This window comes from Diabrotica virgifera, chromosome 10, assembly GCF_917563875.1.
Source record: "Diabrotica virgifera virgifera chromosome 10, PGI_DIABVI_V3a".
Lineage (NCBI taxonomy): Eukaryota > Metazoa > Arthropoda > Insecta > Coleoptera > Chrysomelidae > Diabrotica > Diabrotica virgifera.
The window spans coordinates 142812538-142826760 of NC_065452.1; the positions used below are offsets into that span (position 1 = coordinate 142812538).

Consider the following 14223-nt stretch of genomic DNA (forward strand, 5'->3'; position numbering starts at 1 on the left):
AATGGAAATAACAAACTTACTGATTAACTATTTGAAAGATATAAATATTGCTTCAACATTTAGCAGTCTTTAGTAACTCTATTCTTGTTGACTATTCTCAATGCTTCGGTATTATTTATGTGTGCTGTCTAAGGAATCTTTAACATTCGGAATAAGCAATCTACGTAATCACATTTCTAATGCTTTAATTGAGGTCGTTGTTCGTACTTTTAGCGTCCATTTATTTACTTTGCTAATGGCTACAACACAGTTAAGTTTTTGTGTACTTAAGTAAAGAGGGTAATACAATACAAACAGTAAATAACAATAATTACAGCATAATTAGGGTCTTTTGCCTCTTGAGCTTAATTGGACTTTATTTTCTGTATGTGTTTCTTGTATTCCAACCAACTTAATATAGTTTTCGTTTAATAATATGTGCAGAATTTGGCATTTTGCCTTGATTTCTATATTAAGTTGGCAAAATCGTATACTGGGTCTGAGTTCTTTTGTCAATTAGAATGTCTATCTCTTAGCAGTGTCACCTTTAATAACTTTGAAAACTGTAATTTCTTTCTGCCAGGAGATCTTTTGAAAGATTGTCTGGTGCCTCTTGTGCTAGTTTATTTAGATTACTCAGGGTGCACTTATTCTTCTGTGGATGCGTACTAGCTTTACACCTCTTTGGCGTCCAAGCTTCTACTCCATACAATAGTAACGGCCAAGCATAACACTAGATCATTATTTATCTTAGTGTTTTAAACTAATATGGTTATTACAAAGAAATTTTGGATGTAAGATACAACTGCAGACTAAAAATTTGGTTTTATTTTCGTTTATTTTGATCCTCATTTAATCCCATCCTACTTTGCGGTTATCATTCGACAGAAAATATCTAAATTATCGTATCTAAAACAACAACACTGGTATTCTTCTTCTTTTGGCATCATAACCCCGGGATGGGTCTTTGCCTGTCTCGCTATGTCCTGCCATTCAGATCTCTCTTGTGCCCTTCTTCCCCATTGTCTTATATTTATGGTTTTCAGGTCATTTTCCACCTCATCCAACTATCTCGTTCTGTGCCTTCCTTTTTTTTCTCCTTCCTAACGGTTTTCATTGTTCCAACGACATGTCCCAACTATGATAGTATTTGACTTTTCACAAATCTTACAATATCATACCCTTCATTAAATTCGTTAACCTCGTCGTTTCTCCTGATTCTCCATGTGTCGTCTTCCTCCGCACCATATACTTTTCTCAGTATCTTTCTCTCGAATGTCCTGAGTTGGGTTTCATCTTTTTTCGTCACTACCCAGGTTTCACAACCATAGGTTACTACGGGTCTAATCAAAGTTCTGTAGATAGTCATTTTGGTTCTCTTGTCTAATAATTTCGATGTCATCAATTTTTTATTAGCATAGTATGTACGATTCCCACTGGAAATACGTACATTAATTTCTCTGCTTCGGAATTCTTCTGATTGATTTCTGTGCCCAGATATGTGAAGGCCTCCACAAGTTCAAAAGTATAGTTGTCTATTGCGATATTATTTTCATTGTCAGGTGTTCTTTTGGCGGTCATGTACTTCGTTTTTGTTTCGTATATTTTAAGCTCTTACACTGATACTATGGTTAAAACATAATACTCTCTTTGTCCCAATATTAATGGACATTTCTCAAATATATTCTCATTTAAAATACACTGTACCTGACCTGATGCTAAGTAAATGTATTACAGAGTGAGTTGGTGAAGAAAAACAGAAGATGATAGATCCTTCTTCATCTGAAGAGGATAGTGAAGAGGAGCACGGAGCCGGTCACCATGCTGGACATCATCCTCCAACACATCATCACCACCGTTCATCCTCCCATACCCAAGTCGTAAGTACCACAATCAATTGATCTAATTAATCATTTGCTGAAGATTCTGTCGATTCTGCCCTTCTAGATACTATAATCTATTCACGGCCAATAAAAAGCGCGCCTAAACATTTACACGTGAACTGAAGAAAGTGGACACTTAGTCCATATCAAAAACCCCATACTGGGTCTAATTTCATCAATAACAAAGATACTGTGTGTTTTGCCTATCTTGCCAATTTCTTATTTGATTCATAAATTTTTAACCACATTGTATACATACTTTCTTTATATTTGACACGCGAATGTTCTTAACGGTGTCCAATCGATTAATTTATTTATAATTATAAGAAACCCAGGTCCGGATTAAAAAATATTAGGAAAAATATTCCGACCCGAAAACAATAGATACTCAGTAGGTATAGTAGATTTTTTAAAAATGTATAAATATTTTTTAATCCGGACCTGGATTTCTTATAATCACCTTAAATAGACTAATCGATAGAACACCTTAAAATATTCACGTGCCAAGTATAAAGAAAATATACAGTGTGGTTAAAAAGTTATGAACCAAATATGAATGGTCGGCAAAATAGATACAACACCCAGTGTCTTTGTTATTGATGAAGAAAGAAAGAACCTTTATTTATGGGATTTTTGAGATCTCCTAAGTGTTCTCTTTTTACAGTTAATGTATGTTACATTTCTTAAGAAACACCCTGTATAAATATGATCACTAATTTGATGGCGTGATATTCTTGGCGTACTTTTTCTTGGATGTGGATATATTATCATTACTTTTGTTTTATTAAAGGCTGAATCGTCACCATATCACCAACAGCATGGTTCTGATTTGGGAAGTGGTACGCTGGAGGTACCTGCTCCAAATGCCTCGGTGGCTCAACGTTCATTATCACCATCCAGTGCCGTATCAGCTGAAACGATCAGCTATAGTTTGGGGTCTTCCAGGGCAAATTCCTTACCGCGCCCCACGAGTCCATCGCCTTCTCTTGCCTCAGAGAAAACCGAGGTAGATATACAAGAAAAACAAGAACGGGAAGAAGAAGACCGGAAGAGAAGAATACAACTCTATGTTTTTATATCAAGATGTATAGCTTATCCTTTTAATGCAAAGCAGCCTACTGATATGACTAGGCGACAAACAAAAATAACCAAGCAGCAGTTAGAAAGTATCATCAATCGATTTCAAGTAAGTTATTTGGAAAATATCTACATTATCGTTCTTCTTCTTCTTTTAGGGATTATCTCGCTTAAATATTTGCGATCACGTTTTCATTTATCTTCGAGTACCTTGTCCTATCGTAGGTAGACAACAATTTTGAAAAATTAATTATGTCATGGGTCTTCCTCAGCCAATCTTTTGAGCGCAAACCTGTCCAAAATATGCAGTTTTTCGCCTTTTAATGATTTCGATCACCTCTTATTCTCTATACTCCAGGGAAATAAGCTAGAAATAGACCATGTTCGGGACACTCAAAGATCCAGGTAGCTGACACTTTTTTAGTTATTGTAGACCTATAAGAAGAAAACCTACCTGTTTCCTGCCTAGAGTTCACGTCCGTTTTTAATTATTAACAATTTAGTGCAAACATCGCGATTTTTTCGATTTTTTGCACTCCATTCAAAAGCTAAACAGTTGACATTAAACTACAAAATTTAATTTTTTAGATCATTGAAAAACCTTCAAAATGCGGATTTTTGAAAATTAAAAAGTTAATTTGTTGCTACGCAAACTTCAAAATAAGTGAAAATCGTTATTTGTTACTTTTACTACTAAACTTTTACTAAAACTTCTTTTAGAACTTTAGCGTTTCACTCAAAGTTGTGTATTGGGGTACTTAACAAACCCTCCAATTTGAGACCGATCCATTAATTAGTTTAAAAGTTATTATATTTGTTTAACCCAGAGATCTTTATTTTGCAATCACATAAGACAGAAAATAATGAAGATAGGGCAATTCTGCGTATGCCATAATATGAAATTAGAAAACTGATTCTATCAAAATGTACTATCAAAAAGATAAAAAAATTATCTAATATAGTCAAAAATGTTAATGCCAAATTTTTGATATTTTGTAGTTTATAAACATTTAGAACAACTTTAAAAATATTGTCCGTAGAAAAAATCATTTTACATATTCGAAAAGTTGGTATTTTACACGAATTTTTAAAAATATTGTTTAGTTGGTGACTAGTCGTGGTAAGTGAAGGGGGAGCTGGGAGCCGACAAATGCACGAATTCAAAAACTAGAAAAGGCAACTGAAAACTACTATCATTTTTTATATCTCGGAATCTACTGAATATACGTTGATCTTTCTTGTTTTAATTTGTATGTAATTTTTCTGTACATTACAACTATGTAATTTGTCTATTTGAAATTTGACATTTATTAATTAATAAACAGTATAATTTGTTTAAACAATTTTTGAAAAAATAATTTTTCCCAAAAATCCATGTTTTTAATCAGGCTATGATTATAAATCATAAAAAAAGTTAAGGTATACTTTAATAAATAAATTATCTTCAATAAATAATTATCTAATAAAAATAATTTATTTATTAAAGTGAACTTTAACTTTTTGTATGATCGTTAATGATACTACGAGAGATACTAATGATACTTATTAATGATACTAATGATACTAAGAATTGTTTAAACAAATTAGACTGATTATTAATTAATAAATTTATAAATAAATTGCATATTTGTAATGCACGTAGAAATTACATAAAAATTAAAAAAAAAGAAAGATGAAAATCCATTGAGTTGATCCGGAGATACAGAAAATTGTATTAGTTTGAAATTGCTTTTTCGGTATTTTAACTCGGTGGATTCGTAGGTTCCCCCTAGTAACCGTTTGAACTACAATTTTGAAAAATCTAAGCGGGTGATGTGAAGATACAATGTTTATGCAAATTTTTTAACAAAAAATACAAATCCTATTATTTAAAATGGCATCAATGAAATTCCTTAATTATTATAAACAAATTAACTGTGAATTAAAAAAAAACACATGGCTAACTTTGTCCCTAATAAACCCAGGCTAAATTTTTTTATTTGAAAATTCGTGTTAAAATACTAGCTTTTCGAATATATAAAAAGACTGTTCTTACGGACAATATTTGTAAAGTTATTCTAAATGTTTATAAACTACAAAATTTCAAAAATTTGGCATTAGGATTTTTGATTATATTGATCAATTTTTTATCTTTTTTTAATATATTTTGATACTATCAGTCTTCTACTTTCATTTGGCACACTCAGAATTGCCCAATGTTTATTATTTTCTGTCTTATGTTATTGCAAAATAAAAGTCTCTGGGAAAAACAAATAGAATAACTTTTAAACTAATTAATGGATCGGTCTGAAATTTTGAGGGTTTGTTAAGTACCAAAATAACCAACTTTGGGTGAAACCCTAAAATTCTAAGTTAAATTTAGTAAAAGTTATTAACAAATATCGATTGTCATTTATTTTGAAATTTGCGAAGCAACAAATTAACTTTTTAACTTTCAAAAATTGGTATTTTGAAGGTTTTTCAATGTTCTAAAAAATTAAATTTTGTAGTATTATGTCAATTGTTTAGCTTTTGAATGGGGTACAAAAAATCGAAAAAATCGTGATTTTTGCAATAAATTGTTAATAATTAAAAACGGACGCGAACTCTAGGCAGGAAACAGGTAGGTTTTCTTCCTATAGGTCTACAATAACTAAAAAAGTAGTCAACTACCTGGATCTTTGAGTGTCCTGAGAAAATCCTCTGGACTACTAACCTTCTTCTTGTGCCCAATGAAATCTTAGCTGCAGAAGTGTGGTAAAGCTGCACATATGTTGTGTTGAACCAGGGTCTGAGGTTCCTTAATCCCATGTTCTTGTTCCTGGACCTCGCTTTCAGGTCAGTACGTCGTGGCCCTTGAAAAAGGCCCCATCCGGTTGAAGGTGGATATAGCTTTTACGATGCGCGCTCTTCCATCCATCCAATGGCACTACAGCCCAAATCGAGCCTTGGCCTCCTTCAACAAGCTTCTCCAATCATTTCGATTTACCGCTGTTCTTTTCCATGAACGCGTTCCCAGGAAGTTCCTGGCATCCTCATCGACTTCGTCTTTCCATCTCTTTTTAGGTCTTACATGCGCGCTCTTATATCCTGCTATTGGTCAATTCTCCATTATTATGGTACTTGTAGAACGTCACTCTTTCTGTTGGGGTTTGGTTGACGTAGAGTTGACATTCTGTTTTCTTTTTCTTGCTATTTATTATGAGCTTTGTTTTCTTTACGATTATATTGAGTCCATACTTTTGACTGCAATACGTGATTTTGTTCATAAGGATTTGTTAGTCTTCTGGGTTCTCTGCAAATACTATAGTGTCTATCCCTTCCACTTCTTTTACTAGTCGCAATTGACGTCTCTGCATCTCTCAAATAAGACTTGTAGTGAGAACAAAGCCTCTCTGGTACCATCAGCATTCATGAACCTGAACTGGTTGGGGGAAATTTCACATAGTTTGTAAATTCTCTTATGGATTATCTTTTAGGGTATGACGCATGAGGCTTATCGTACGGTATTCTTCGCACTTTTTGCTCCTGGTTTTTTTTAGTGCAATAAACTTCAGCAGTTCTGTTGGTATTTTTCCAGAGTTGTGTATGTTGTAGAGTATCTCCGTGATTATTGCTATAGATTCGTTCTCCATCAGTGTGAGTAGTTCTGCTTGTATATTATCGGGACCTACTGCTTTGCCATTATTTAGCTGTGTTATGGCAGAATAAACTTGCTGCTGTAATATTATTGGTCCATCATTTACCTCTTCTTCTAACTTAAAGGTGTTATCTCTTTGGTCTTCAAATAGTTTTTCTAGATATTCTTCCCACGTTCTAATTTTACTCTGGCTATCTAAGATGATGTTTCTGTCAGAATCAGTTAGATTTCCTTTTTGTCTCCGCCTTAGTCCACCTGTGAGTTTTTTTAACTTTTCTATGTACATTGTGACTATCGTAGCTTGACTGTAAATCCTCAATTAATGTGCATCTTTCCATTGCTTTTTTTTCTTTATGGTTTATCTGATTTTCCTTCGTGTTGTTATATTTATCGTTTATATCTGTTTGGGTCATTTTTGGCGTTTTCGTCCATTAGTTTCAGGATCTCATCTGTTATCCATATTTTTTTTATTAATTTATCTACCTTTAAGTGTTTATCTTTTACATTTTGAACTGGTTCTGTAAACTGTTTGATTGTTTGTTATTCGTTGACTTGCACTTGCTCGTTTAACGTGGCTTGGATCCTCCTTTTTGTATTAAGGTCTTTTAGCATACGTAGATGGTATGATTGCGTTTTCCTTTTCTACATTCTTTTGAGTTTGACTCGGAATACTGCCACCAGTGGAACGTGGTCAGTCTCCAAGTCTGTTCCAGGATAAGTCTTGGCAGATGTAAAGCTGTTTCGGAGCCTCTTGTTTCTTCTTCTTAACGTGCCCTATCAAGTAACCTTAACGTTGGCGATTAACATGATGAAACTGTCTCTGTCTCGAGCTATTCTAAATAGTTGTTCTGCTTTCTTTATTCCTGTCCACTCCCTGATATTCTTCACCTAAAAGGACTGTTTTCTACCAATTCCTCTGGTCCTTCGATTTTACCAATCATGATAAGTTGAAGAATATTATAATATCAGTCTTCCCTTACTACGTGTCCAAAATAGACCATCTTTCTACATTTGATGGTATCAACCAGCTCTCGAGCAGCATTTTCTCTCTTAAGGACTGCCACATTGTAGCATCTCATAAGGTTGTACATCTGTGCAGCCACATTTCAAAGGCGTCCAAACGATTAATGGTGGATATTTTTAATGTCCATGCTTCGACACCGTATAATAGAACTGACCAAATGTAACATTTAATCATGCGCTTTCGAAGTCGAACCTTTTGTTTACTAAAATGTAATCTATTTGATTTCTAATAATTATTCTCCTAATTGGATATTGTGAATTCACTAAAAAATCTGCAAAATTTGTCTGTTAGTTTGGTTCATTCAATGATTCTTTTAATCTTCTTAAGGACTAATGAATATGGACATGGACCTGATACTGTCTGTTATGCTTGTTTTAGAGTTTTTTGAAGGGAGAAACACAAATAATGGCAGATGAAGCTTTTCAAAACGCTGTACAGAATTATCACGATGTGTTCTTGAAATCCGAAAGGGTTGTAAAAATGGTACAATCTGGTGCCTGTTCACAATATGACTTCAGAGAAGTTTTTAGGAATAACATAGAAAAACGAGTTAGGTGAGTTCGATATATTCGACACATACCTTTTTCTTCTTTGGTTATCATATAAACAAGAGAAATTATCAAAATAATACTGTATTAATTATTCAAAGAGCATGAAATGTTTACATTGCCATTACATGCGAGTAGAATACTATATTTTTTCTACGACCCCTTTTTTTATTAGTAGAAAATTTTTGTACTTTAAAATGAATCGTTCCTTTATATATAACCAAACTAAATTAAAATAATTTTTTATTTACTAGCCGAACTGTTAATAAAAAGAAATCACTTTAAACATTTTTTTATTATACAGGGTGTAACAAAAATGCAGGTCATAAATTAAATCACATTCTGGGAGCAAAAATAGTTAAATTGAACCTAACTTACCTTAGTACAAATGTGCACTTAAAAAAAGTTACAGCTCTTTGAAGTTACAAAATGAAAATGGATTTTCAATATATCAAAAACTATTAGAGATTTTTTATTAAAAATGGTCATTCTTATGAGAGGATCATCTTAAAAAAAAATAACAGTGAAATTTGTACACCCCATAAAAATGTTATGGGGTTTTGTTCCCTTAAACCCCCCAGACTTTTGTGTACGTTTGTGTGCACTTAAAATATTATTGTGGTACCATTAGTTAAACACAATGTTTTAAAAACTTTTTTGCCTCCTGGTATTGTTTCGATAAGCCAGTTTTTATCGAGATGCGGCTTTTTTTAATATGTTTACATAAAAATTTTGTTTTGTTCCTTTTAACTCCCCAAATGTTTGTATACGTTCAAATTTAATTATTATTATGGTACCATTAGTTAAACACAGTGTTTTTAAAACATTTTGCTTCTTAGTATTTTTGGACAAAAAACCTTTTATATGGCTTCTTTTTTATATGTTTCAAAATATACCTAAAAATGTAAATTATAAAATAAATTTTCAGATTATTAACAGGTCTCTATAATCGTACTTAACCATATACAAATATGTGATGGATTCGACAAATATTCAAAATATCTCGATAAACACTGGCTTATCGAAAAAGTACTAAGAGGCAAACACGTTTTAAAAACATTGTGTTAACTAATGGTATCACAATAATAATTTAATTGGAATGTACACAAAAGTTTGGTGGCGTTTCACACTTCAACAACACCTTCATAAAACTTTTATGGGGTGCACAAATTTCACTATAATTTTTTTTAAGATGTTTCTGCCATAGGAACGCCGCATATCCATTTTTAATAAAAAATATATGATAGTTTTCGATGTATTGGAAAAAATCGATTTTCATTTTGTAACTTTAAAGGGCTGTAACTTTTTTTATGTGCACATTTGTACTAAGGTAAGTTAGGTTCAATCGAACTATTTTTGGTCCCAAAATATATAACCTAAATTTTTGTTACACCCTTTATAGTCCAGATCAGAGGTTCTCAATCTATGGTAGGTACATGTACCACTTGTGGTACATATCATTATTTGCGGTGGTACACAAAACACAAAAAAAATTAAAATAGTAGTACTTAGTAAGTCTTGATAATACAACCTAAAAATATAGGTGGTACCAAAAATAATAAAAATAACTGTAGGTGGTACATGACTCAAAAAGGTTGAAAACCGCTGGTCTACATGACGTAGACCTTAGTTGCTATATCCAATGGACGGCATCTAAGAGCCTTTAAATATTGAGTGGACTGACACTGATATTGCCTTATGTGAGCTGTATCGTGTACTAGACCTTGGGCCCACACTTAAAAACATTATTATTTGCCTCATGAGACTTTTTTATTTAGTTTATTATGTCGAGTCGTACTACCTTTCTATTTCGGAAAATTCTCGAGAGGGGGGCGGTGCGTAATTACCTATAGAGGTTTCTAACTTTGATGCGTCCGACAACTGGAATACCCTTAAAAATTTGTCCGACAATATTTTTAGTAAATTGTAACTAAATTTACGTGGATAGAAATCGGCCCACTTAAAAATTTGGTCATTTTTGATGTCGCATATTTCCTAAACCTGTTGGCCAATTTAAGTGATTTTTTGAGCATGCTATAGCCTGATTCTTTATCAATACGACTGTAATAATTTTGTTGCTAAACAGGTAAATTTTTATTGTATAGCGGGTGTACCAATCAAACTGTGCTTTTCTCAAAATTCGCATCGCCCTGTGGAATATTCTAACATTTAAAAAATACTGAAATTAATACCCAACTATAGCCTTAGGTTTTCTTAACATTCTGTTTTTTGATACATTCGATTATGTTTAATGATAAAAACTTAGGTACTTTAACAACTAGACATGTTCTTCATCAATACAGGGTGATTCTAAATAAGTGCGACAAACTTTAAGCATGAAAAAATAATGACAGTTGGCTTTTTAAACGTATGTCCGCAAATGTTTCGTTTCCGAGATACGGGATTTATTTGATTATTTTAAAACCGGTTGAAATATGCCAATGAAATTTGATGGGTTTTAAGACGTAGCTATTGCACATTTTTTGACATACAATTAAGAATTTAATATTCACTATTAGCGCGCATACGTGTAATATGACCGATCATATTACCCATGTATTGCACGCTAATGGTGAATATAAAATTTCTAATTTTATGTAAACAAATCTACAATAATTATCTCTTAAAACCTACCAAATTTTATTTGCATATCTCAACTGGTTTTAAAGCAATAAATAAATCGTGAGTTTTTAAGAAAAAAGTCAACATCCCGTATCTCTGAGACGAAACAGTTGCGGACATACATTTATCAAGCCAACTGTCATTATTTTTTCATGCAGAATTACCCCTTAAAGTTTGTCACACTTATTTAGAAACACCGTGTACTGATGAAAAACATGGTTAGTTGTTAAAGTATCTAACTTTTTAATTATCCAACATAAACGAATGAATCAAAAAACAGAATGTTAAAAAAACCTAAGGCTATAGTTTGGTTTTAATTTCAGAATTTTATAGATGCTAGAATATTCCACAGGGTGATGCGAACTTTCAGAAAAAAACACAGTTTGATTGGTACACCTGGTATATACTGAAAAGTTACATGTTTAGCAACAATATTATTACAGTAGTATTGCTAAAGAATCAGGCTATAACATGTTCAAAAAATTACTTAAATCGGCCAACTGGTTTAGGAAATATGAGACATCAAAATGACCTAATTTTTAAGTGGGCCGATTTCTATGCACGTAAGTTTATTTTTAGCAAACAATCCTGCAAAAAATAGCTATTTGTATAACAAGGGAGGAAAAGGCACTTTACTCCCATGTTATACATATGGTTTTTTCACCTTCCTCAAAAAACAAGTAATTTTTTCATTTTTACTTAATTTATTTATGTAATTAACCAACAAAATTTATTAGAACTAAAACTAACAAGTAGGTACAATATAACTGTCAACTGTCAAATATAAGTCAAATTATTAATGTAAACATTGTTGTATCAAAATAACAATTTACTGTTTTTTACCATCCTGAAAAATACAGGGTGTTTTATAAATAAACTTTAAAATGTATAGACACTTACATATTAGAAAATAGATATTGTACAGGGCATCAATAAGTTATATTTCATGAATGAAACTTCACTTTTATTCTGAAATTAATTCTTCACTGAAATTCACTTTTACTTGGAGGAAAATATTTTTCCTCCCTAGGGAGGAAAAGTACAACTTTGCTCCCTACAATCAGGTCCGGAAAAGTATACTTTCGGTAGAGGTAGGTGGAAAAATCATTATTTATGACTCGATAGTGCGCCCACCATAATATGACGGGAGGCGCACGCATCACAAAGAGTCATACAATTTATACCCTCACAGCTAATTTTTGCACGATTGTTTGATACAAATATTTACTGGTAATATTGCCTGACAAATTTTTAAGGGTACTCCAGTTGTCGGACGTACGAAGATTTAGAAACCTCCATATTTACGAATCTCCCCCACCCAAAAATTTTCCGAAATAGAAAAGTGTTCCGACTGATATGAATATCCGAATAAAAAAGTCTCATTAGGGAAGTAATAATATTTGAATTTATAATTCTTTAGGCGCGATTGAGAATAAAATTTCGTAATACTGCGCGCATGCGCACACAGACAGTATGTATGGCGTTTAGTTGCTAAATCTTTCTAGTTATAGTCCGTCCGCTATAACTTTTCCCATGCGGTACGATTCATTTTCAATCAAATTAAGTCAAAACATAAATTGAAGCGAACGTCGATGTGTATATATGTACATTTTGTATACTGTATACTATATACTACACACATCGGCGTACGTTTCACTTTCTGCTTTGACTTAATTTGATTGAAAATGAATCGTACCGCATGGGAAAAGTTATAGCGGACGGACTATATGTATAAATATATCAGTGCAAGAAAAGGTGTGAAAAGAATATATTAGTGTCTTTAGTAAATATATTTACTATAATTTTTGTGTCTTTGGTTTTGTCTTCCTCAGGAGTAAGATGAGTATTATTAAAACATTTTATTTTATATTTATTATAATCTTATCCGTCTTATCCAGTAAGAAATTCGATTACATTCAGAAATACACAAGCTAGAACTAACCTTATGTTGAATTCTCCTCTATTCGTCATGTGCAGCTATTATAATGCCTAAGTATTTACTGCGATATATTCAACTGCAGTTTAAAGCAACTTATTTCTATGGCCAAGATCTACCTAGGTGATTAATAATGTATTTCTTTACGTTCAATAGTATGTTGTTCGTTGCTAATCTTTCAAATTATGTATCAGCGCAAATAAGCCATTAAAATAATATATTAGTGTTTTTTAGTAAATGTATTATTATTTATTATAATTTTGTGTCTTTGGATTTGTCTTCCTTGGGCGTAAAATAATAAAATATCCATTTTTATATTTCACTTGTCACCGTGATATGTAATAATGTATATGTGAAACGTCAATAACAGGCGCCTTGATAGCCTGGTTGGTAGGGCATTGGACTAGAGATCGAGAGATCGCGGTTTCAAATCCCGGACGATTTATATTTTTTTTTTGTTTTTATTTTTTAATTTTTGGCATTGTTTTGGTCAATTTTTGGTAATTATTATTAATTTTTTGTATTGTAACTGTTAAGTATATTTATTTCGTTGAAATTATATAATAGAAGTATAACTTCTTACGTGCGTACAAAGTACACACATTCTTTTTTTTTTTAAGTGTAGGCCCAAGACCTCTATTCTTACATTGCAAAATAAGTATGTGAAAACACGATTTTGGTGTATTTCTGTTGAGAATCAAATTTAATAAGCAATAGCCCGCAAGTTCATGTAACGTAATGACAGTATGTTTCGACCTTAATATCGTCACATATGTCACTAGGCATGCATCACTTGATTAATTAAACCCGGTTGTAATGAACTATTACTCACGGGTGAAGTAATGGGTGTTTTATCTATTCAAAAATAGTGAATAATGAGCATGTTATTAAAAGGTCGTAGAAAAAAACCTTTGATAGAGGTATTTAAGAACTGCTTTTGAAAAATTTGGTGATAACAATGTGTAATAAACAAAATATGAGAAAGATTACCAAGAAATGAAAGCCGTGAGAGAACCAAGAGAACAGGCAGGTTTCCGCTCTGGGTATGGTACAAATGACCATCTAACTTGTCTAAAGGTCCTAATCGAAAAAACTGTTGAGTACAACCAGCCGCTAGTTCTAGTATTTGTTGACTACAAAAAAGCCTTTAACACTATCGAAATAGTGGCCATCTTAAGAGCTTTGAGAGATTGTAGAATCGATTACCGATATTCCAACATTATTCAACATATATATGCAAATGCCATAACAGCACAAACAAATACAAACCAAAAACTCCACACCCAAATTCAAAAAATAAAACTAAAAAGGGGAGTTAGACAAGGAGACAACATGTCACCTAAACTATTCAATGCCGTAATGCAGCATGCATTCCAGATGTTAGAATGGGAAAATAGAGGTTTGAATGTCGATGGCGAAAGGCTGAACCACCTACGGTTGGCAGATGACATAGTTCTAATAACCGACGACTTAAAGGAAGCCCACAAAATGTTGCAAGAACTACAACGAGTTTCCCAAAAATTAGAATAGAATAG

General features: G+C 32.5%; 1 protein-coding gene across 7 annotated transcripts in view; it reads left to right on the forward strand.

Moving 5' to 3' along the window:
• LOC114334073 (calcium-dependent secretion activator) overlaps nucleotides 1-14223 on the forward strand; it is a 303401-nt gene that overhangs the window by 73328 nt on the left and 215850 nt on the right. For all 7 annotated transcript variants that reach the window (XM_050641429.1, XM_050641434.1, XM_050641431.1 and 4 more), the window contains exons 2-4: nucleotides 1717-1859; nucleotides 2653-3048; nucleotides 7961-8136. In XM_050641429.1, the coding sequence (XP_050497386.1) occupies nucleotides 1743-1859; nucleotides 2653-3048; nucleotides 7961-8136 (689 nt within the window). In that variant the 5' untranslated portion in view covers nucleotides 1717-1742. The remainder of the gene's footprint in view (nucleotides 1-1716; nucleotides 1860-2652; nucleotides 3049-7960; nucleotides 8137-14223) is intronic.